The sequence below is a fragment of the Eschrichtius robustus genome, chromosome 2 (genome assembly GCF_028021215.1).
Source record: "Eschrichtius robustus isolate mEscRob2 chromosome 2, mEscRob2.pri, whole genome shotgun sequence".
In the NCBI taxonomy this organism is placed as follows: Eukaryota; Metazoa; Chordata; class Mammalia; order Artiodactyla; family Eschrichtiidae; genus Eschrichtius; species Eschrichtius robustus.
In genome coordinates this window covers 48114755-48140101 of record NC_090825.1, presented here as the reverse complement: position 1 = coordinate 48140101, position 25347 = coordinate 48114755, and the positions used below count along the sequence as shown (strand labels likewise).

General features: G+C 37.1%; 1 protein-coding gene across 1 annotated transcript in view; it reads right to left on the bottom strand.

Moving 5' to 3' along the window:
* Positions 1–25347, bottom strand: part of ZSWIM6 (zinc finger SWIM-type containing 6) — a 197024-nt gene that overhangs the window by 31491 nt on the left and 140186 nt on the right. The window contains exons 3-4 of the mRNA XM_068535382.1: positions 23135–23283; positions 19464–19614 (exon numbers count right to left, since the gene is read on the bottom strand). Coding sequence (XP_068391483.1) covers positions 19464–19614; positions 23135–23283 — 300 coding nt within the window. The remainder of the gene's footprint in view (positions 1–19463; positions 19615–23134; positions 23284–25347) is intronic.

The window sequence follows — 25347 nt, the reverse complement described above, 5'->3', positions numbered from 1 at the left end:
GAATGGATAAAGAAGATGTAGTGTATATACACCGAATGGAATACTACTCAGCCACAAAAAAGAATGAAATAATGCCATTTGCAGTAACATGGATGGACTTGGAGGGTATCATGTCAAGTGAAATAAATCAGACAGAGAAAGACAAATATTGTGTGATATCACTTATATGTAGACTCTAAAAAATACAACAAACTAATGAATATAATAAAAAAAGAAGCACACTCACAGATACAGAGAACAAACTAGTAGTTACCAGTGGGGAGATGGAAGGGGGAAGGGGCAATATAGGAAGAGGGGAGTAAAAAGTACAAACTATTATGACAAAAACAAGCTACAAGGATATATTGTACAACACAGGGAATATAGCCAATATTTTATAATTAACTATAATTGGACTATCTATAACCTTTAAAAATTGTGAATCACTATATTGTACACCTGTAACTTATACAATATTGTACATCAACTATACTTCAATTAAAAAAAAACCATACGAGATACCACTACACACCTATTATAAGGGTTAAAATTAGAAAAAGAAATTTAAAATCTGAAAATACTGCTGGCAATCAGAATGCTCATAACTGCTGCTGCGAGTGCAAAATGATATAGCTACCTTGGAATATGGTTCAGCAGTTTCTCATGAAGTTAAACATTTACCTTATGACCCAACAATCCTACCTCTTGGGATTTGCCCAAGAGAAATGAAAACTTAGGTTCACATAAAAACTTTACAAGAATGTTTATAGCAGTTTTATTTGTAAATGCAAAAGACATCCAACCTGAATGTCCTTCAACTGATGAATGGATGAACAAACTTGGTGCATTCATATAATAGACTACTACTTAGCAACAAGAAACAGACCACTGAAATACACATAATATCGCAAATGCATTATACTAAGTGAAGGAAGCCAGAATCAAAAGGGTATATATGTGTACACACACACTTTACTATTCCATTTATGTGACATTTTGGAAAAGGGAAAACTAAATGAACTGAGAATAGACTACCAATGCTAGGGACAGGGAGTAGGTGATGAATTGATTATAAAGGGACTGTGTGAGGGAATTTTTGGAGGTGATAATAACCATTCCATATCTTCATTGATCACATGACTCTATGCCTTTGTCTAAACTCAAAATTGTACACTAAAAATGTCAGGTGTATGTATTTTTATAGTTAAGTATTTATGGTATGTATTTTACACTATAGTTAGGAATTTTACTGTATGTAACAAAGTAAATTTTTAAAAATTGCTAATTAATATATGGATCAAACAATTTTATCTACTGGTATTCGAAAGACCTAAATATGAGTGCTCTCTCTGCAGGATTTCTCTACAAGCCAATGGACATCGCACAAATCACCATCCTATTAATCGTATGCGTTTCCCATGCCAAGAACCAGGAAAAACAGCTTCAAATGAAACATGACCACACACTGTCACAAAGCAGGAGACAAATCAAAATGGTATCTAAAGAACCTGTAAGTGGCAGCCTTTCCTACTGAATCCCATTGGAAAATGGGATACAACTTTACCAGGCTTTAGATTTTGGACTGATGGACAACATAACAACACAAAATAAGTTACATGGTAATAATTAAATTAAATCTAATGAATGTTACAGATTGGATCAAAAATTGGCATTTCTATTTATAAGGCTACACTGAAGTCATTTTCCAAATCATCAAATTATCTTTTTAAAAAATAAAATTATAATATTCAACAGGTAATGCTTCAGAATTAAGACTCTTTCGTGTTTTTCTTCCAAGATGTTTTTGTCTTATAATTCTACTACTCTTGAATACTTTATCAGATAAAACTAAAATCAAAAAGTTGCTCTGAAAGATGTGCTGTGAGACTAGAAATTTCATTATCAGGTTGTTAGTGTAGTATCAAGGTTCTGTGTAAAAGGGCAACCAAGTAAATTAATATGGACAAATAATTTGTAAATGTCTATCCAAAATAAGTTTATTTTCTATGTGTCTATTTTATAATTCAGAATTCTGTATTTCCGTCCACCTGTGTGAACTATAATTTATTTTGGAAATCAGCTTAAAAGCACCACCATGTCAACTAAAAGCTAAGATAGAACTAACTTCAACCTACATGTCCATCAACAGAGGAATGGATAAAGAAGATGTGGTACATATATACAATGGAATATTACTCAGCCATAAAAAGGAACTGAGCTGGGTCATTTGTAGAGACATGGATAGACCTAGAGATGGTCATACAGAGTGAAGTAAGTCAGAAAGAGAAAAACAAATATTGTGTATTAACGCATATATGTGGAATCTGAAAAAACTGGTATAGACAATCTTACTTACAAAGCAGAAATAGAGACACAGACATAGAGAATAAACCTGTGGATACCAAGGGGGGAAGTGGGGGGATGAACTGGGAGATGGGGATTGACATATATACACTGCTGATACTATGTATAAAATAGATAACTAATGAGAACCTACTGTATAGCACTGGGAACTCGACTCAATGCTCTGTGGCAACCTAAATGAGAAGGAAATCCAAAAAAGAGGGAACACATGTATACATATAGCTGATTCACTTTGCTGTATGGTATAAACTAACACAGTATTATAAAGCAACTATACGCCAACAAAATTTTTTTTTAAATGTAGAAATTATATATCCTAACATATATATGTATCTCAAATCCATTGTTTTTCACATTCAATTTCTTTTTCTTTTTAAAGATATAGCTCAATACAAAGTTTAAAAAATAGAATTAAAAACCAAATTTATACTAAGCACTAGTTCTTGTGAAGTAACTCAAAGATAAAATTAGGAAAATACTAACCAATGTATACAATGCTGAAGGACTGACTGACTTGCATATGAAGAAGCTGACAAGGTGATAATGATCCAGTAAGCTTCACTTTCACTTGGTGAAAAGTCAGAGCTTACAGAAGCCAGCACAATACTGACAAAACCATATAATTCTACTTTTTAAAAAAGTTCTTTTGAGGAAAAAAATATAGGAACACCAATTACAACTTTAATTAAATAATCATTATTATCACTAATAGTCACCATTTCTTGGGTGCCTATCATGTGCTATAGGCACTATACTTAGGGCTTCACAAACATTTTTTTCATTAACTCATTACAATAATCCTCCATGATCAGAAATAATACATCCACTTTAAAGATGAGAAAACTAAAATGCAAACAGATTACAAGATCTTAAAAACAAGATCCTAAATATTCTTGCAAACTTTAAAGTGATTTCTATGATTCAAGGAAAAAATAAAGCTATAAAACTAGATATTCATGCTTACATTTCTCTAATTAGAAAATTTCCGTTACAGAATGAGAAAAAATTTTTTAGAGCCAAGCCTTTATTAATTTAAGCCAGTAATGTTTTTTTATTGCTCACCTCCCTAAAGAGAGGTTTCATCTTGAAAGGATGTTCTTAATGTTAGATTCAAGTTCAGAGCTATAATAGATATGGTCTTTTATCTGAACAGTCACCACTACAAAAGCTGTAATTAGCCTTAATAACCAAGTTAACCAAATTGAGTAAGTCATCCTCCAAATTTTATTAATTCGGAGTCCCACTTTGAGCATTTATCTCCTTCCCTTCCAACACACTCCTGCAACATTTGTAGCTTTAAAAATAAAGCTCTTTGATGATTAAACACTTCATTCTGCTGTCCCTCAGAAATACAAACCCTTTTAAAAGGACTCAACCAAAAATAGGACAGAGCACTCAGTGAAAACTTAGCATTTCCAGCACCTAGCAGATGACCTGGCATCTAGAAAGTATTACTGGTTCTTTTACAAAGGACACTTAATCATTTGCTATGAAGTACAATGAAAATAAATTCAATACTTTTAAATTGCTTTCCTAGCTTCAATGCCTCAAAGTATATAAAGGCAATTATCAAATCACCGGTGTGTGCATCATTAGGTTTCTGAATTATCCATGGCACATTTCAGCTCTAGTCTAGCTTCTTCTCTACCACCCAGCATGCTTTTACTCTCCTTTCCACTACTCCACCTAATCTGCACTCAGTGATTTCAGCAAAAAGATGTGCTGTAATCTACAAGTCAAAGTAAAGCAAAACAAGGAAGGCAACTCCCCTGGGATGAAGGAAAACAAAACCGTTTTTTTTTTTTGCACAAGGTGAATGGTTCCAATCCACTCAGTGGTCTTAAAATCTGTTCACATCCTATACCTGACCCAAATAGGCAAATAACATGGACAGAATCACACGGAGACAGAAGACAAATCATCACAAAAGCCTTTTTATTTTTTAAATATTTTTATTTTTTTATAACATATGGATTCATATATTTATAGATTATGCTCCACTAAAAGTTATTACAAAATAATGTCTATATTTCCCTGTGTTGTACAATAGATCCTTGTTTTTTTATTTTCTACATAGAAGTATTGGATTAAGAAAAACAAACTACTATCTTTCCCACCCCCCTTCACTCTCCCCACTGGTAACCGCTGATTTGTTCTCTGTGAGTCTACTGCTATTTTGTTATATGCGTTTCTTTCTCGCATTTCTTAGATTCCATGTACAAAAGTCTTTTTAGTCGCTTCTGTATTCTACCGGTCCCACTGCCAATGGACAAGCACCCACACTCTCAACAAATGTAGGTAACAAGAATTAATGAATTCTAAATGTCCTGAAGGCCAGTCTTGTCCATCAAACATTTCGATGTACAACTCACCACCATTTTGCCCCACATAGCCAGTGTTTTACATTTCCAACTAGAATAAACGTTTGATCCACAAACTCTGATCTGGAAAGGACAAGGTATGGAGCCAGCTGCAAGACCTTGGGCAAGGCCACTTAGACTCTCTGTGGTGGCAGTCCCTGATTTAAACAATAGAGATAATAATTCCTACCTACCTTGTAGGGCTGTTTACACTTAAGTAAGATAATACGTGCAGAAATGTTCTGAAAACTGTAGAGTTCCACCCAGCACCAAAAGGTGCACTCCAGCAAACCCCGGTGTAGAAGACTTTGATGTTGAGGAAATTGAGACTCGAAAGGTGAAAACAAGATTGAAGGACTCAGCTTGTGATTCTCTGAATACCGTTATAAATATTTCTACATTTAATAAAATAAAACAATTAAGAGAACATATTAAACAAAAAAATATCAGTGACATTAAACACTTAGGCTAGTAATAATGGGTTCTTGTGCAATTAATTTCCACTTGCTATATGTTTTTAGCTAGAAACATCTTTTAGTGTCTTCTTTTCCCTTGGTTTCAAAGATAGGGTTTTAAATGTGTTTTGTTTTCCAGTAGGCCTCCCAGGCCCCACCCAAGGCCCACAGTCACTTAGAGGTCTGAGATGCTTTGGGTAATTTTATCCTCACCTACTGGAATGGAGGAGGCATTTCTCAAACTCATCCCCAACCCTACAGGGTTATATAACATTTTCTCTGCCCATGGTAACCTCATGCCAAAGGACGGACAAAGAGCAGCGCTGAAGCCTGTTCAGACGCTCCCTTCCTCAGCCTCCCTCCCCTCGCCCTCCCCCCTCAGAATCTCGGCCAAAACTTCTAGTCTACCATTCACTCTCCGTCCCTTTTTAGTGTCAAGGGTTCCAGTCTTCTTCAGGAACTCAAAATTAAAACTTACTGGAACCCAAATTCTTATTTTTGGAGGGGAAAAACCTGGAAGTCAAACCAGGTGAAATTTGGTATAAGGAGAATATGAAGGTGAGGAAAAATTACCTTAAAAATACTAAAAATGGCGATGTAGAATACTCTAGGACTGTTTTACACTACTTCCTAGTAATACAGATTCAATTTTGACAAACATCTTAGTCCAACATAAGGGATAAAAGTTAACTGAAATAACAGAACTTCGTTTTTACACATTATTCTATTCGACACTGCTAGAGACTTGGAAGATAACCATTAGAAACAGCATGAAGTATTGTCAGATGTATAACCCCTGTTCTGGTTATCTATTACTATGTAAAAGAACTACCCTAAACTTACAGGCTTAATATAACAATGTATCATTGTATCTCATAATTCTGTAGGTCAGAGATTCTCTCCTCCTTACTTTTCCCCTGCCATAACACAGCCTCTCTACGTGGACAGTGTGAGCGTTCTCATAACATGGAAGGCTCAGGATAGCCAGACTTTTTACATGAAAACTCAGGGCCCTAGGACAGAACCTTCTAAGAGACAGGAGGTAGACACTGCCAGTCACTTTTAAGGCTTGGGCCCAGAAACTGGCCGAAACATCTACTGTCATGTTTTGTTGGTCAAACATCTACAAAAATGAGAGAACACAGACCCCACATCTCAATGGAAGAGTAGCGAAGGATCTGTGGCCACTGAAATCTATCACTATCACCGGGAAATAATGTAACTGAGCTAGATTACAAAATGGAAAACGAAGGTATTTACCAATGGGTATGAGAATGTTGTCAGTTAAAATTATCAAATCCAAACAAACCGCTCAACATATGAAAAGAGCTGCAAGTCAAGCAAAAAACAAAAAAGCCATTATGAAAACTTAACAGCATAAAGGGTATGCCAACACACAGTATTAAGTGCTGATTTGTATGTTAATTTCTATCCCTTCAAGGAAAATCCTAATAATATCATGTTACCCATGTTAGATTTCTAAATAGAGTCTACATTTAAAGTTTTAAAATGTCTGTCTTTAGGGTACAAAGATCACTCCATCTAGTTCAGCGAACATATTTCTGAAAGTGAATGGCATCTTTACTTATCCACTTGCTGCCATTTGTTGAATATACTTCACACTAACCCTATGTGAAGTACTTTACATACATTATCACATTTCACCCTCAAAGAAAGACTCACTTTACGAATAAGGAAACTGAGGTTCAGAGACAAGTAGAAATGTTGTGCTGCTATTAAAGATGGCAGCCAGGATTTGTTACCAAGGCCCATGATCCGCCCCCTAACTAACATTCTTAAACACTGTGGTGTTTAGCCTTCTGCCTAGATACGTGGTCAAAAAGCACCTCTGTAAGTGAGGCTTCCTATGTGCAGTTAGCGTATATGAATTCTAAGATGAATGATTTTAGTCTTTTGACAGAATCACTGATCCGCTCCCTCATATTTCAGCAGTATAATACAAATGGTATATTATTGTTGAAAATTATGAAGTAGCCTAAACGTACTGCTAATAAACCCTGTACTTCATTTAACCATCTACTCTTATATACTTAGAACATGTTGCATCTGTATTAATAGAATCATACCCAGCAAAAACCTACCACAGGTCCACCTAAAACGATCTAATGAAACAAATGAAAACTCTGTAGTTTTCAGGACTGACAGGCATAGCAAATAAGTAACTTCACTGCAGATTAAAACAGCAGATAAACAATCAAAAGCTCAACTTACAATTCAAGATTGATTATTCAAGTCAGAAGGAATCTGTTTTCTCTGAAAATATGATGATGTACTAATATGAGGTCTCGTAGAGTGGAGTCACATCAGCATTTCTGGGACAATGCACTTGTGTGTGACTGAGTGTGCTCTTTGCCTGCTGGGTGTATTGCTGGGTGGAGCATTATGATCTGTGACTGAATAAATCAGCTGGCCATTCTCTACCTCTTGCTATTCCCCACAATCAATATAGCTTGTTTTTAAAGTTCTTTCTACTTCGTGAGTTTTTGTTAATATGCAAATCAATTCAGTAATTAATACAAAAGCGAGACATTTTTTATAAAAGACATTTTGGAATTCTTTATAAATGTGCTCTTCTCCCTATTTTCCAGAAGATACGATGTGTATAATGCTACTGGAGACAGCACAGGGGTAGTGGCAGCGGGAAGCGGGGGACGAAGGGGCAGGGCAACCAATACCGCCTTCTCTAAAGGTGAGAAGAAAGGCCAGTGACTCCCTTTATTCCTCTGTCTCCAAGGTGGAAAATGAAGACTTTCACCTGGAAAATTTAATTTCTACTTTTTAATATCGTGTTTATTCTTATGAAATAGTAGTAGGCAAAGTATAAAACAATCACTTTTGGTACTTCCCAGGGTTCCACAGTTATAAAACAATTCATAATATTTATAATATTTATTTTTGTTCTCAGAGGCTATTATAAGAGGCTTGGATTTCATGCATGATCCAATTAACTAATTATACTTATTTAGAGGCCATGAAATGCCTAATTGCAGTCACAAATAGAAGATCACTGGCAGAATTAGTTGTGCTAGCAAAACTGTAGTCACAAAATTTCTTGGGTCAGGCCACACAAAAATTGCAACCCTAATTATAGTATCGTTCGCAGTACAACTCAGTCTTAATATGTTAGTAACCCATGTTTGGAAAATACGTTTAACTGGTAAAAAACATTCTCTGTACTTTAAATTTGGTACGCTAGTTCCTAATTCACTAAAATACTTCTGGGGAAATTTCAAAATAAAGCCTCAGGGACACTGTAAAGAGAGAGCTTTTGAGATTACTTAGGTCAAGCAGGGCTAAACCCTCAGCCAAACGGCATACAACTGGTTATCATCTACCCAGGCTCTGAGAAAAGATGGAAGTAGAATCACCATCTTTTTGTGGTCAAGAAAGAAAATAAGCCACAGATATTCCAAAACAGCTAACTGGTATCCTGGATAATGTTCCTTTCAGGCAAACCTGTGGCCCTCATCTAATTAATATGCAGGCTTTCCATCCCATGTGACGTGTCAGTGCTACTGGGTCAACATGCACAGCGCATCAAACACAACCTGACCTCATTAGGAACCCGGTCCTATAGGAAGTGACCAGAGCCAGCTCCTCCACCACTCACCACCCTGCTCCTTTTTGAGGGAGGGAGGAAAGGAAAGCCAGGAAAAGTAGAAAGAAGAGAAAAAGACACAATGACACACGATGTCTTAGTTTGAGATACAAAAGGGCAGTCAACAGTGAGGAGAGGGAACGTGAACTGTGGTAACCTGCGAGAACATTTCCCATGTGCTCTGCACTGGCTGCTTAACTGAACTGTCTTCATAAACAGTGCCATGATTCGTCCAACAGTCATGACTCCAAGTCTATATAAATCTAGTTCTGAAAATACTCTTTAGGTCTTCAGGATGCCTCTCTCCTACAAGCTGCCCATTGGGCCCACTTTCCCAGCATAGACAAAGGGCTTCCGGAATGAGAAAGAAAGTGTTGTATATTATCTAAATTATCTTAGGCCTCAAAAATCCTCATTATGCCTTTTTACAGATAAGGAGACTGGGGTTCTATCTAAGATAAGGAACTTGTCCAGGGTTACACAGTTAGTGAATATGAGGATCAGAATCCATACTTAAAGAGCGTCTGGCTCCAAGAACCCTGTTCTTTATATTCTAGTTGTAGGCTCTAAACACTGAAACAATCCTGTTTAAGACAGAACTTACCTCAACTTGCCCCTTTGAAAAAACATGCCTGGTTAAGTGTGGTAAAGAATTACTTGTGAATATATATTACAAACTGATACAGAATTGTGACTTACCGTATGAAATATATTAGATCTAGCCTCAAATTTTTCTGAAACACATCCTACATTATACAACCTCACTTCTTCTGTTGTCTTACTTGGGCTGCTTTTTATTTTTCACGTATTCTGTTTTCTAACTAGATTATAAGCTCCCCAATGGCAGTGCCTACCATAGGGCACTATAAACAGTAGGTTCTTTTTAATCTGCCTGCTGTACCGGTAAGGCATGCTACTGTCCACCATATTTATAGATAAGTGCTTCCCTAAGCTACCGGTACAACAACCTTCCTTTCACTTACCATGGAGAACTAATTTAGGACAATAGATAATCAGGAGCCCTACCAAAAATAATCGAATTTACCAATGGTTATGATTATAGAACACTGATGACAGGTAAACACTTCAGCTATAGTTGTGTAACAACCCCAAGGAAATGGGTTTATAGTATTCTGTCATATTGGAACTGCAATTTTACTCATTAAAAACAATTTCTCAATACACTGACTTTTCTATAGAGTTCAGAAAGAATCTGTGATGGGTACTGAGTTTCTTGAAGAACAGAATGTTTCATTTTGCTCTAATTCATTCTATTACTGAATTAAACTTTGATGTATTGGTCTTGACAAGTGCTTCATGCTGATTGTATTGTGTATGATAGTATAATCACTTCCCTTGCATTTCCCACTGGCTAGCTGATTAATGCAATAGATTACCTGCAGCACTGATGGCAAGGGGGAATCACTGCCCTTCCATACCCTAAACTGTGTTTATATTTCAGTGTGCATCTGTGTGTGCGCGTGTGTGTTCCTCAGTACACAGAGGTCCGTGAAGATTCACCTGTACATGGGCAGGAAGGAAGGAAAAACCAGAATGGTAGGAAAGGAAAACTGAGGACACAGTGAAGATCAATGCCTTTCAATCACTGTTTTCAGTACACCAAAAATGCTTACTTCTTAATGCTTCCAAATAGGTGTCTAGCATTACACTTCAATTATTCATTCACTTTTTATTCACAAGTATTAACTGAGCACCAACTCTATGCAAGGCATATTTTTCTTCTCACCTTTACTGGAAAACTAACTTTTAAAAAATGAATCACTTTCAATGTTCTATTAGTAGACAAGAAGGAAAAAAGTAGGGTGAGATTATTAAATGGACACTAATACAGGGACGAACAAGGATGGCCATGAAATTAGTTTAAATGCCCCAATAAAGACAGCAACTGACAAGAAGACTATTAATATTAACCACAGAGAGTAGTTTAATGGTTTCAAAACAGACAAAAAATCACTCAGATTATTTGGTCTATACAGGATCCTAATTGTTTAGCAAAGAGCATTTTCTGTGTATGATCAATATGTATGGTGAATAGGTTGCTGGATATATTAATCTCATCTTTAAATGTGTGTGTGTTGGGGGCAGGCGGGGTCGGGGAGAGGTGAATTAAGACTTTTGTGCTCTTGGCAGCATTTTGAAAGCATTCCTCCCAACAGAATTTTCTCCCCGTTCCCAGCTTATATTTGACCCAAGTGTCCTGTTTAGGCTCCTCCCATAGAACCCCCTCAGCCCTTGCTCATCACAAAGGAAGACTGTGGCTTCCAATCTAAGCCATTTCAAGACTGTTTATCGCTTAAGTCTGATTCCTAATTTATGAATGATTCTCTCTCCTCCAGGTTTGCTGAAGCAAATTCTGAAATTTACTAAATTACCCAAAAAGGGGCTGGGAAGCACAACCTGAGGTCAACAAGGTTCAGCTGGTCATAGCTCAAAATCACAGAGATTTGGATTTCCATTTCAAAGGTTATCGCTGCTCATAGAATTGAGGGAGTGAGCCACATTTTGCATAACCACTACTACCACTACTCCTGGCAATTCATCTCTAGATCAGAGCCGGAGAAAATAGCCCTAAGATCAGTCTAACTCATCAGTCTAAGATCTACTAACTCATTCAAGCAATGTCAGATGGCACCTGTACTTTACCTAGAGTCCTATCCTTATTTCAATTTGGAATTTTGAACTTGAGCACTGAAAACAATGTTATGAAGTTATCAGCCAAGCTTACAGCAGCCTCACAAAAATTCACCTACTGCAAATCATTTGCCAGCCTGCCTTCCACCTAAAATATATAAGGGAAAGTTATTTACATAAATAAAAAAGTCATTCTCAGGTATACCCTTAAGATGGGTGGCTGTTTAAAAGCCTACTGAAGATAGTCACTGTCAAGCACGTATTTTAAATCTCAGAATCCTCTGTCCTAGAGGAATCTTAGCGGAAAGCCTGGTGTGTAAAGAGGCAGGAGGCGCTCTACCGGCAGGAGAAGGCCCTGCCTCCTCCTACCACACTCTTCTCCCTCCCGCCCCAACCCAGGGGGGCTCTGCGAGGCAGGGTCTGCACTCCCTATCTGAGTGACAACCATTATTCCTTTCCTTGGGTTCTCCCCCGACCTCACTAGCCCACCTAAGCTTAAATGAACCATGACAACATTTGCAAAGCACCTTGCTAGGTGCCAGCACATGCAGAGAACAGCCTAAGTGGCTGCTGCAGTCCTCCCTTGGCTTCCACTTCTTTCATTCTAGCTCCTGGCATCCTTGATTCCCCGTGAAGCCCCTGGGAATCGCAGATGGCTTAAAATGAGGCTTCTCAGACCTCGTTAATTTTTGTAAGCTGCCACTTCAGGGTAAGAAATGGTGAAAGGAAATGATCCCCAGCCTGTCTTTCTTCGTTTTTACTCCCTCACTCCTCCTATGCTCTACCACGATGGGACGCTCTAGAGATCCACATTCTAGGAAGGAGACTCCCCCAGCCAGGTTTCCCTTTGGTGGCAGTTTCTTGAGGGCAAGTTCAATACTAACTTTTAAGAAGTGAGAAGAGTAAGGAGAGAACTTTTCTGAAATTGTTGTGAGGAAGAAAAGAACACATTATACCAATGCTCTGACATTCCTATTAGCCACGAATGTGAGAACAAAATCTACCACCGATGGACTCATGTTATAAATAGAAAGACAGCATAAAAGAAAGTAACTGGAATTTATTCTTGGTACAAACAATGCTACCAGCACACTACATGTATAATATAGAACACTAAAATGTATTACATCTTAACTCCTAGTCAAATCTCCGTGGTCTATATTTAGAAGAGTTTTATGAAAACACACAAGGGGGTGATCCCCAAGTGTTGTTAAAATTATTCAATTGTACACCTAAATAATTTAGACAATGAATATCATTAAGAGTCTCCAATTGGCTAAATAGGATCAAATCATCTGTAAAGATCTCTTTTAATCCCGAGAATCTACTCTTTTCTATTAATATGTATTTTTAAATTTTTCTCTTTATTTTCACTATTTCTCATACAGGGTATTGAATGGATAATTAAGGTCTAGCAGCTGCAGTCAAGAGAAGGATGGTTGATAGTATTACACAGGAAGTATTTATCGTAGATTTGCCCACCATATAGAAATATGCATTCTCTCTTTTGGTTAACTTCTGACCCAAACTAGAAATTACTCTGCCTACTTAAAGCAGCAGAGAATAAACCCCTCTTCCCATCCCCACAGCAGAACAGAACCCAGAGCCCTCTGACCCAAGAACACAGAGGTCTCAGTTTTAAGAGACAAACAGCAGTAGGACCACACAACAGAGAAAGAAACCAGGCCCCAGTAATGAGGAGCCAGCAGCAGATAGACATTCTGAGAATAGTGCTGGAGGGAAGCAAAGCCTCCTGAGCAACACAATTGACAAAGCCTCTGTATTTAGAGGGAGCTCCGGATAATGAGGGGAAAAACAGAGGCTGAGACAGGAGCACGCAACCCCATCCCAGAGCAGGATGGCCTAGCCCATGTGCAGGAGGGGGTCTGCAGGGCCTACAGACCACATGAGGTAAACACAGGCCAGGACAAAGACAGTGACCTAAGGGTTTTCACTGGCTCCATAACAGAAGGGACTGGAAAATGAGACCAAAACTTCAATGTATCCCATCTACAGTATGTAGTATCTGTATATTATGATACACTTATTACATAATACAGTTCTCAATCAATAGCATATATTTGGCTACTCTACATTAGTGTGTTTTTTCAGAGTCTGAAGTTAGAGAGCCCCTGTGAACACAGATAGGCAACTAGACTAGGTAAGCTCTGCTGACAACTGCAATCGGGACTGTGGGACCATGGGGCGGGTGGTCCCATGGCAGGACAGGCAGCTTTTGCAGGATCTACTGCCATCTAGGTGAGCTTGACTTTGTCCCTGTTCTCCTCTGAGGACAGAGACTGCCAGGAAGAGAGGCATAATAGTCTTTTAAAATAAGTTGAGGATGGTATCTAGTTTAGTGGTTAAGTCTTTGAAGTCACTGACACATAGGATCAAATTCCTGCTCCGCTGCTGTGACCTTAGGCAAGTTATCTGGTCTCCTTGTACCTCAGTTTTCTTGGCTATAAAACTGGGGCTAATAACTACCTATCTCACAGGGTTGTTTTAAGAATTAAATAAAATAATGCATGCATTAACTGCTTAGCATAGTGCCTGATAAATAATTGTTGGCATCTGCGTTATGTTTAGTAGCTGGACCAAAATGGAAAATAAAACAAAGCAAAAATCTAGATCCTGTAATGTCTACTCTCTCTCCTCCTCCTCCCCTTGAAGTTAAGTAACAACGAAGAATAACAAGGTTGGACTGAAAATCTTAAAGACAACATTTTGGATAATGAGTTTGAACCTTTTACACCATCCCCCATTGAGTTCTCCCTGTCTTCATTCATGTTATTCCTTCTTTCTGTAGTATTCTCACTACTTCTTCCCTACAACTCACCTCCATGAACATTCCTGTAAAACCATGTTAAGTTCAGTCTACTTATTCACTAATATGTGAATAAATTACTCTATCAAAGTGCTCTGCAGTTCATTCAAGCCTGTTCTAATTTCTCCTTTCTCCTGATGATTGTATCTCTACTCCCTCCATACTCCCAGTACCATCGTCAATGGTAAAATCAAATATTTAATACATCTATTCTCCTTGACATAGCAAGTGCTTAATACATACTGATCGGGAAACCACAACAAGACTTCTGGAAAGAAGCGTTAACAGGAAGGCATAGAAATGGTGTAAGTGGTTAAGCTATATTCTCCTTGCACCCAGGGAAGACAAACTGGTAGGTGACAAGCAATCCCTGATATGTGGTTCATTGGGATTACATACTACACTTACAGCTACATGGAAGTTTCCAAGTCTGTACTGACATCTTTTTGCTGCAAGGGGGCTCTGGGAATTGCTGTTTTCTCCACTGCACTAGCAAAGACGTATCAACTTATATGGCAAACTGCACTGGAATGCTTTCCAGTTCTCGATGAGAAGCAGTCACTCCTTAGCCTATTCACTAGCCACCATCAACTTCAAAATGCGGAAAGCCTGAGTCTGAATTTACCATAGAAACTAAGTAAGGGGCTCCAAACAGTGGGGGAATTACTAAGCCTTTTGCTTTTGGAGACATAAGATGGCACATCACAGAAATTTCTCCACAATTACCTCCAAAGCAGAGCCTTTAGAATCTTAGTTCTGGCTGTGCACAAAGGCCCTCCTGTTACTTAGAGTACCATTTTGAATGTGTGACTTAAGCATATGTTTTCTTCCTTATTCAAGAATAGTGTGGGTGGGTGCAAAAGAGGCCAATAGAGATGACTACTTGTATCTGCAATGATGGCTGGGACAGGGTTCTAGGTCCATGGAGTAGGTAATTTTTAGTACTTTGCAATATCTGTGGTCCCAATGGGTGGGCTAAGTTCTCTATTGCTAAATGTAGATTTATCCTGATTCCAAGTCCCCTGAATCTTTATACCCACTCTATCTATCCAGCACCCTACCAAGGAACATTATATCTATTGCCTAATAAGGAAATGCAAACTAGAAAGAAACATCTAACTATGGCTATTTCTGCTCACACACAGTGAGGTACCTGTATCAAAAGCTTTGAAAAGAACTCAGAGATACCACCTTGTTCTTGTGAACTGAGTGAGCACAGCTCAGAGCAGTAAGGCTCTTGCAATGGCAGCCCAGCCTCTCCCAAAGAAACAAGGTTACATGCTAGAGAGCAAAACACATGACTCAGCTCAGAGAGAAAGTGTTTAAAATTTGGGGAGGAAAACATATTATGCAATACATATTATGAAAATGAAAATTTAAGAATTTTTCCCTGTGCTAAAACTGTAATTAAATCTTATTTAACTGTTTCCTCTAATGACATCCATTTTAATTAGGTTTTAATAGACTGGCAGCCACAACCTATAGTTTTATGAAGCAAAATAAAATTACAGTCTTGGAAGACATTTAAGGAAAGAGAACCATCAACACAGATGAGAGGTTACAATACATCCCCTCATCCCTAACCACCCCCACGGTAATTAAGTGTGCTGAACAGACAGCCATTAGGGCTAACAGTAGGTGTGCTCACCAATCTGCACTGGGCTTGAAATAACTCTTGAGATCCAAGGGTTATTTCTGTGATCCGTATTCCAGAAAATCTGCATGGAGTAAAGAACACAACTGAAAAGGTATGTATTCTATAGCTCTACCAAAGATGTGTAGCCACTACCAAATATGCAGCCTCTACTGTTGCAGTGGGCTGTCTTAAGATTTTAATATATACATGTTCTTATAGCTGATCATGATACAACAACACTCATCTTCAGAAGACTGCCATATGTTTGGGAAAATGAACATTATGTAGAGAAAGTAAAATTAATATATGAAAAACTGATTCACACGCAAGATAAACGTATCTGTAAATGAGATGCACTAAACAGGATCTTAATAGTATGCATCCGTATCTATTTCACACTACATTATGAAAATCAGGGAGTAAATCAGAAAAATTAACTCAGACCAAATGAATATCATAGGCATTTATTTTAGAAAAGAACTGAGCATAATCATTCCTTTGTTAGCCAGAGGATGGGGCAAAGAAATTGGGCCTTTTGCTATCTCAAATAAGTACGCGTATCTTTATTTGAAAGAAAGAAAGAGTTAAATGAATATATGTTATTTTTAAAACTAATTTTGAAACATTGGTACTTAAATTTTAATAAATCACATATACTCAAAAACTTGTAAATCTTGGGGGGGGGGTGATATCTGATCCTATGAAAAAAATACAATTTTGTAATCTGGCTGACAATCTGATGCCTCTAAATCTCTCTGCCAAGAAGCAGTTCCTTGGCTAAGATACTCTTACTAGTACACTTTCATCAGATTAAGGCTTTCATGCCAGGAATTTTTTTTCTCCTGGGGTACCGGCCATTGCCAGAAATGGACCTATCCAATCTACCGGTGCTAAGGAGTTAAGCATCTGAGATTTAATTTAACAGTTTCAGCTTTATTAAGCTGTCACAGAGCGGCCCTACTTTGATAACAGTAGCTGCTCCAATTATGGCTTGGTTTAGGGTTGACAAGTATAATGATTCATTCGTGGCACATGAGAAGCAATAAAAGGTTGTTTTGCATTACAGCTTTAAAAATGTGGGCACTTTTTTCATTTAATTTGTCACTTAGCTTTTGCTAAGAGGACATTTAAATTGCAGTAAAAGGCAAATGGGGCTTTTAGTTTAAATGTAATCCCCATATTTAAATGATCTGTAATGGTGCAGTGTTGGAGTGGGAACACTATTGTCTCACAGCGGGTCCTGATGGTGACATGTGACATTTGTATTCAGGTCCTGTATTATCCATGTGGCTAAAGGGCTTCCAATTTCATTTCACAGCCAGAAGCCTGCAGAAAACACCAATTAACTTGCAGATCCCATTTGCCGACAAAACTCAGCCTCTTCTCAATGTCTGGCATCTGGCAGTGCTCAGCATTTAATTCCAAAGCAGAGCCTTGAAGCAATGTGAGCCCTGTGCAGGGGCACAAAGTCAAATTCCCCCATTTTCTTAAGAGGCAAAACTCTTTCCTTTTGTAGTCCAGAAGCAACTTTAAGTTAACTTTTTTGGTGAATGAATATTAAGATGTGATAACTGTTGTTACTCCTACATGAGATTCTTCACAGAACTTAGAACTCATTAAAATGGCAAGTGACCTCTGCTCACCATCACAGTATGTAGGAGAATTTATAGCAGTCTAGTGATGATTGGGTTCGGGGGAGGGAGGGTGATTTGTGAAAAAAGAAAATACAGGGCAAGAATATGTATTCTTCATCCTGGACTAAAGTCAAAGAACTTGTTTAAAGCCTGGTCCATAACTAGAAAAGTAGTCCATCAGAGGGTATAACTAGCATTAGCTAGTGGAAACTTCCACCTAATGAGAATTAATACTTTTGATTGAGGGCTGAGGTACATAATTTTCAAAGCCAACTTGCAAAAGTGAAATATGACTAATGGATTAAATGCAAACCCTGAAAATTTTATTTAACTATATCACTTGTACATTTTTTTTTTTTGGTAAAATTTTAGTTGGTATTTTCTTTCTAATTAGTTATTTGTTAATTCTAAGCTTCTTTAAGTACCAAAGCTCTTTAAATTTTATTCATTTAATATTAATCCAATAATAGTTCTTTTTTTTAATGCTAATCCTTTTTACTGCCATAAACCAACTAGTCAATTCAACAGTTACTACAGAGTTACAAGATTGAGGAGTCTTTACTTGTAAATCACTCAGTATTCTATAAAAATTTTTGTTTAAACCATGCATTACACTTGTGTTCTCCAACCACCACACCGGGCCCCCAAACATTTCCTTCCAATACATTGAAAGGATCCACTGTAGTTACAGATTGATTTAAATTTTGATTGAGGGAAAGGCCACTAAGCATTACTTCAGGTGACCCAAGGGAAGTACTAAGATTAAGTTATTACAAGATACTTAATAAAAATATTAGGGAAAAAGGTCAACAAATATCTAACAGCTGGCAAATAGCAGACACACGTTAAAAAACAAACAACAAAACAAACAAGAGTTGTCATCCACAGCCCAGTTCCTCAACATACATCCTATTAATGGGAAAAAGGAAACTTTGGTGTCCAATTCTCTACCAACCTGCTGTACAACCCTAGGTCACACTATGTCATTTTGTGGAAGTCTTCTAACCTCCTCAGACTTCAGTTTCCTTATCTGTAAACAGTTCATCTCAAAGGTCCCTTCCAAGCATTATTATCATGTGGTGTCTTCACAGACATCAGCCTCTCTTGGTCTAGACATGGGATCAATAGCATGATGTGGTCCATCATTAGCCAAGAGGAAGACAGAAGGTGAAGGTATGAAGACTTCTACTATTCAATTACACTGAAACTAGGATCTTCTAGTAAATATACGTATAACATAAAATTAATACAGGCATTGACAAAATATTTGCCAAAAATTCCATTTGTCACATATAGATTTCTTAATAGACAAGATAACAAATACATTATTAATTTCCCTAGCAATGAGCATTGAGTAACAAGAGTCATCCCCCCCAAACTTCCCAGTAAACATGAGTAGTAGATTTCTCATTTTTTCAACCACCTGCTATATTTATATCTTTACCACCACGGATTTGGAAAGCAATAAAAATTAGAGTTTGCCATGTCTTTTCCATTCTGACAATCAACAGTCCATCTAATAATAACGAAAAAAATGAAATGAATATTCAAGCTACTTTTGATACTTTTAATGTGGGCAAAAGGGGAAAACAGCCAAATTTTAGCTGAACTGATTACAATATCAGTCTAGAAATAAGTAATCAGTTCTATTATACCAAATACCTGTTTTGAAATATAGCTTTTTTTTTTTCAAATATTTAAAAGCAGATCCCGGGCTTGCTTTCCTCAACACCAGACAATTCCCCAAAAACACTGCCAAGATTGGTTCCTGCAAATGCCTCATTCTTCCTATTCTTCTAACAAGTGTATAATGGCAACAAGTTCATATAAAAGTAGCTCTCTCTCCTGCAGTACTCTGACCATGCTCTTTAAACATTCAACCATGGTCTTTGTCCACACACAACTCAATGGCAATCCATCAGGAAATTTATACTTACCCAGCTCATCCCAGAGCTGCCTATATTTGTCAGTCATTGCGGTGCCTTGTTGCCTCCAAAGTGACAGACGAGGGTCGGCCATGAACTGCTCTGTTATCAAAGTCAACATTCGGGCCCCGTTTGAGTCCCTCATCTTCAACATCTCCCGCACCTAGTGGGGAAAAAACAGACCTTCAGAAAAATGTTTAAAAATGAACAGCAATACAGAGACAGACTACTTTATTTCTTTGGGGAAGCAGGGTGGGGTGGTGGTGGTGGCGATGGTGAAGTCTTGACACCATCCTTCTTAAGCAAACAAAAGTTGTTAAAAACGAGCCTCTGAGGGACTTGCCTGGCAGCCTAGTGGTTAAGACTTCACCTTCCAATGCAGGGGGTGCGGGTTTGATCCCTGGTCAGGGAGCTAAGGTCCCACATGCCTCGTGGCCAAAAAAACAAAATATAAAACAGAAGCAGTAATGTAACAAATTCAATAAAGACTTTAAAAAAAAAAAAAGTCCACATCAAAAAAAAAAAAAACTTAAAAAAAAGAAAAAAGCAACAAAAAAATGAGCCTCTGCCGTAAATGGCAATTTAATCAGAGAACTGACCATTAATTTTTTAAAATTATGTTTTAGAATCCACACAAGGAAAAGAAATTTGTGTAACTTCCCAATTTTCCCCCAAAATGTTTTTTGTTAGCCTACATAAAAATAATACCAAAATAAACAAGACAAATCATTTGGCACCTTCCTGACTCCCTAACTGATTGCACTTACCACCAGAGTAGTAGAGTCTAAAGCACTGTACTGAGAACTCTTTAGAGATCTTCTAAATTGATCTGATAGTGTTTATAATAATAGCATCTGTCCTTCCGTTTTTTTTTAAAAGAGCTTTATTGAGACGTAATTCACGTACATACAATTCACCAATTTAAACTGTACAATTTAAACCTCTTTCAGTGGTTTTTAGTATATTCAAGTACAGGTTCTACAAGTGCCTCATTTTTTGAGGTAAATTAGTAATTTCACTAGATTCTTTCTCACCGAGGATTTCGATGTAAAGAGCAACAGCATACTTCTATCCACTCGGATGGGACTGTTTCTGCAATGGTAAGAGGAAATGTAAAGGGCTGTAGGTTCAGAACTCTCTTGCTCCAAATGAGCAATCCTTGAAGCAGAATCATAACCACTGACCTAGTAAGTTAACTTGGCTTCTCTGCTGGAACCTCAAGCTCTGTCCATTATTCTTCTGTTACATTTCCCAAATAAACGAGAAAACAAGAAAAGAAACACAAGGCTAAGTTGCTCTACAGGAAATCCTAAATGAATCCATCCATTCTTAAAGTCTGTACCGCTATGTGTTCAATGAATAGGAATCCCAGCTGAACATCAGTTCTCTGTGTAGAAAATTAGTGGAGCAAGGTCATAAGTAGTAGATAAGGAGAGGGGAGTCCTTTTATTCAAAATTCTTTCTATGTGAAAGCCAAATGAAGGAGGAAACAGCAGATCTTCAATAAAGCAGCCTAAACCTCTAGATCAATAGGTTCTGCCTCAGTCCTGTACCCTGACAAGTAATGGAACCCTCCCCTCAAACCAGGCTTCAGAATTTGAGCCTTGTAGAGAACTCAAATGTACTTCTGCACTGAATCACAAGGGTATGCTTCCAGGAGGGTTTTTTTCAGTAATCTTAAGAAGTACTAAAAAGGAGAAAGAAATGGAGTTGCCATTTATCGGACATCTTGCTAAAGAGTTTTACATTCATGCTTACCTTTTAATCTTCACAACAACCATATAAAGTAGGCCAGATTATAAGCCCCATTTTACAAATTATAAAGCCAAAGGACAAGAGGAACAACTGGAATCAGAACCCAGATCTGCCTTAACTCTGGAAGTTATGCCATTTCCAAAATTAGATGTTGCTCTTACTTCATATGGCTTATACAATGTGTACATCATATATGAGGATAAAAATAGCAACTGCAGGTCAGTCTAATACCTCTTTCACATTGCTTCCACTAGGCCACAGTGTACTCTCTGCTGATACGAGAAGCTATGAAGTACTTCCTGTGTGTCTTAAATACACCAAAACTTTAATATTACCTCTATATATCATGGATTTAATTTAGTATTTATTTTCCTAATAAATTTCTAACCTACTACTCAGTTAGCAATAGCAATGAAAATAAATGCTTTACTATTAAGCATACAAACCAGAACTATTAACCAATACTCAAATACATATACATTAATTACAGCCTAATGGTAATTAAGTTTCAGACTGTTGACTGCGGGGTATTACAAGAGTCTGAAGTGCCTATGAATTACCAAAGAATGATTAAATCATGTGAAATAATTTTAGAGTTAAATGTATTTTTACTGTAATCTAATTCTTGAAAAATTGGCAATCTAAGTATGGTATATAGAATAAATCTTTTTTTTTTTTTTAAGGCTGCATCACGTGGCATGCTGGATCTTAGTTCCCTGACCAGGGATTGAGCCTGTGCCCCCTGCATTGGGAGCATGGAGTTTTAACCACTGAACCACCAGGGAAGTCCCAGGATAAAACTTCACTTAAAGGGTTTTCATTAATCAGAATACACTAATTTTTGGCTATAAGCAGTAACAGAGTTTACTCTAATTCTTCTGAACTAAAAAAGCTTTTAATTATTATGAATATTAGAGAAGTTGTTTAACAGAAGTATCAATGAACAAAAACCAATTTGAATACGTTATCTATAAAGATGGCTGTACCCCCAATGAAAAGACATTGCTTTAATATTATTTAAAAAGCATTTTATCCAGTATTTAGATATGTGTTTATGGTACTAAGAATTCTGTGTAAAGCAACAGTCACAGCTTCTGTTCACAATGAACTTATAATGAAGATAACTTTGTTTCTTAGGCTATCAAATTTTGGTGATGAAAATTAACATTTACCAAGGCCCAACTACTGTTAGACACCATTATCATTTAACACCATAATCACAACAACTTGAATGGATGTGCTACTATTAGCTAATTTTATAGATGAGGAAACTGACTTAAATAACTTGCCAAGGTACATACACTCAATAAGATTTAGAACTGAGATTTAAATCCAGGTTTGTATGACTCCAAAGTTTACGCTCTTGAAACTAATTTAAAGATATTGACATTAAACTAATTATATAAAGCACATCTTAAGGACTATATTCAAAGGTATGCTCTACTGGGAAAATTAACTAGAAGAAGAAAAAACTTGAAAAGATGGCATTTCAAATAACATTGAGCTATTTTATTTTTAGTACTGAACAGTTTTTCAAAATTGTATAAATTGCCACCATTTTATTAATAAGAGCTGAGAAAGACAAAAATGGCCCATATTTTGTCTAAAGACACCTAAGTAAATTAATGCTTGCATTACAACACAGAAGTCTCTAATGGTTGATAATAACCTAGTCTATTCTTCCCCCCACCCCCTGTTTGGCCATGCCACATGGCTTGCAGGATCTTAGTTCCCCAACCAAGGATTGAACCAGGGCCCTGGCAATGAAAGCACCAAGTTCTAACCACTGGAACGCCAGGGAATTCCCAATTCTTAAAAAAATAAATAAGAATTTAAAAAGAAGCCTTTATCCTATTGTAAACATGATCATATATACTTTCTATAAATGTATATATTTAGAATATTTCTTTAAAAATAAAAAGTCATACCTTTGCAAAGAGCAAATTAAGCTGCTTCCCTGATCCGTGGTACCCGCCCTGGGAAAGGAACAGTTTAACCTGTTCTTGAACCTGCTCTTCATCTAAGTGCCAGCAGTTTTCATCATCTATACTAGCACCTGCTGTTGGATCAGGAGCACCTAGAAATAGAAAGAAAAAAATAACACATATGCTAGGAAAAACTCTGGGCTAAAAGGGCTCTGATAATAAACTCGAAAAGAATTAAGATTCTGTATTTTTTGCCTAAACACTTTTTAATCCAATCTCAATTTCAATATACATACAAATGTATGACCGAAAATAAATGTAAAAATTATTCTTTTATTGCCAGAACTTTGCTGATTTGTGCTAAGCCAAAGGGCGATGACTTTAGAGCTGAGAGGTTTCCCTTTTTTAAGATCAGAGACTATACCGTTGGAGATGAGTTTACAGGTTCTCTAAAGAAAAAAAAAATTCACAAAAATGTCTCATTGTAAATATGTGATGTTTATAAAAGCTCTACTGTGTAGGACACATTAGTAAAATGTTTTTCAGAGACATCAGAAAAATATGAAACAAAGTAAACTCAGCAGCGTATTTCTCTTTACTATGTTAATTCAAGAAGCTTTCACCATTATCTGCTGCTGTATAAACTACATGCTGACATAAGTCTTTAGTTGCAGAAAACCAAAGATTAAAAAGGGAAATCAAGCCACATGGGAACAGGCAGTGCAGCTGTTGTACTAAACCAGGTTGTAGTATCACCTTGCCAAAACTGCGTAAATATTTTATTGCTGAAGTATGCATAAAAGATAACAGCTACCTAACAAGCCCTGTGTGTAGACTACCTTAGACACTCAAAAATTCCCCAGATATTTAGGCAGGTGAAAATTGTTTCATTATTTATTAATAAAATAAAATAAAATGGTATTTAAGGCCTAAGATTCATAAGTAATACAAAAACTAAAATCTCTTCTCAATAGTGTTTCATTGCCTTATCAACCCTTAAAAAAATACATTTGTAGGTGTGGTTCTACACTTCTTTTCTTTTAATGATCTAATGCAGGCTCAATTGGCCGAGGAAATGATCACTAAGATGTGCTTAGAACCAGGGTCCATTAGTCCCTAGGAGGAAGACAATGGGTCTGTGAACCTCCCTGAAAAAGTGTGCATTCATTCATTCAGCTGACATATTTACTGAGTGAGTGCCCTCTGCTAGACTTGGGGATGGACTGGGGTACAAAATAGAATTCCTCTCCTCACAGAATTTACCATCTAGTTCAATGGCTTTCAAACTTTTTTGACTAAGACCCACAATAAGAAATATAATTTATATCATACTCAATACACCTGTGTATCTGGACACTTATATCATCACACCTATTTATTAATCTGAAGCAAAAGGTATAATGAAAAAATACCCTTATTTTAAGTGAAGAGGTCTGATATTTTCTATACTATTTTATTTTTTAAAAAGGTCTGTCATAATTTTTAAAACTGATTTAATAATGTATAATGGGTTGCAATCCACTATATGAGAAACACTGTTTTAAGTATGTGAAATAAATATCAAATGTAATAATCACACATACAAATTTACAATAATAAATGAACTAATTGTTCATAGAGGAGGACAAAGTGCCAGGAGATCGTATCAGAGAGCTCTGACCCGGCCTTGAATTGGCAGAATAAGCATACCTTGAGGAAATGGAATTTGAGCTGAGATCTGCCTTAAATAGATAAGAAGATAAATTAAGGCAGGAAAAGGAAGCACTGGGTCTGCATGTGAGACTAAGAGCTTAGGCAGAGGTCTCGGGCATAAAGGAACATGGTACGTGGATGAAACAAAAGATAGTCCATGTCCATGCAACTCAAAAGTAGATGATAAGGAAGAAGAGCAATACAAGACAACTCCAGAGAAGAGAAGGGACAACTCTTGCCAGGCCAGAGAGCCCTGACAAGTGAGGAGCTTAGTTTTTCTCCCTGAAAGTAATGAATGGGAATTCATGACAAGGTTATCCAAAGTGGAAGAATGGAATACTCTAGACAGTAAAAGATGTTCTGTCCTGATGTACATCAATTTCAACATTCCTGTCATGGAATATTATGCAGCCATAAAAATGAGTGTGAAGATTCTTTACGTACTACAATGGAAAGATAGCCAGGATACACTGTGGAATGAAAAAAAAAAAAAAATCAAGGTGAAGAAAAGTATACATACTGTG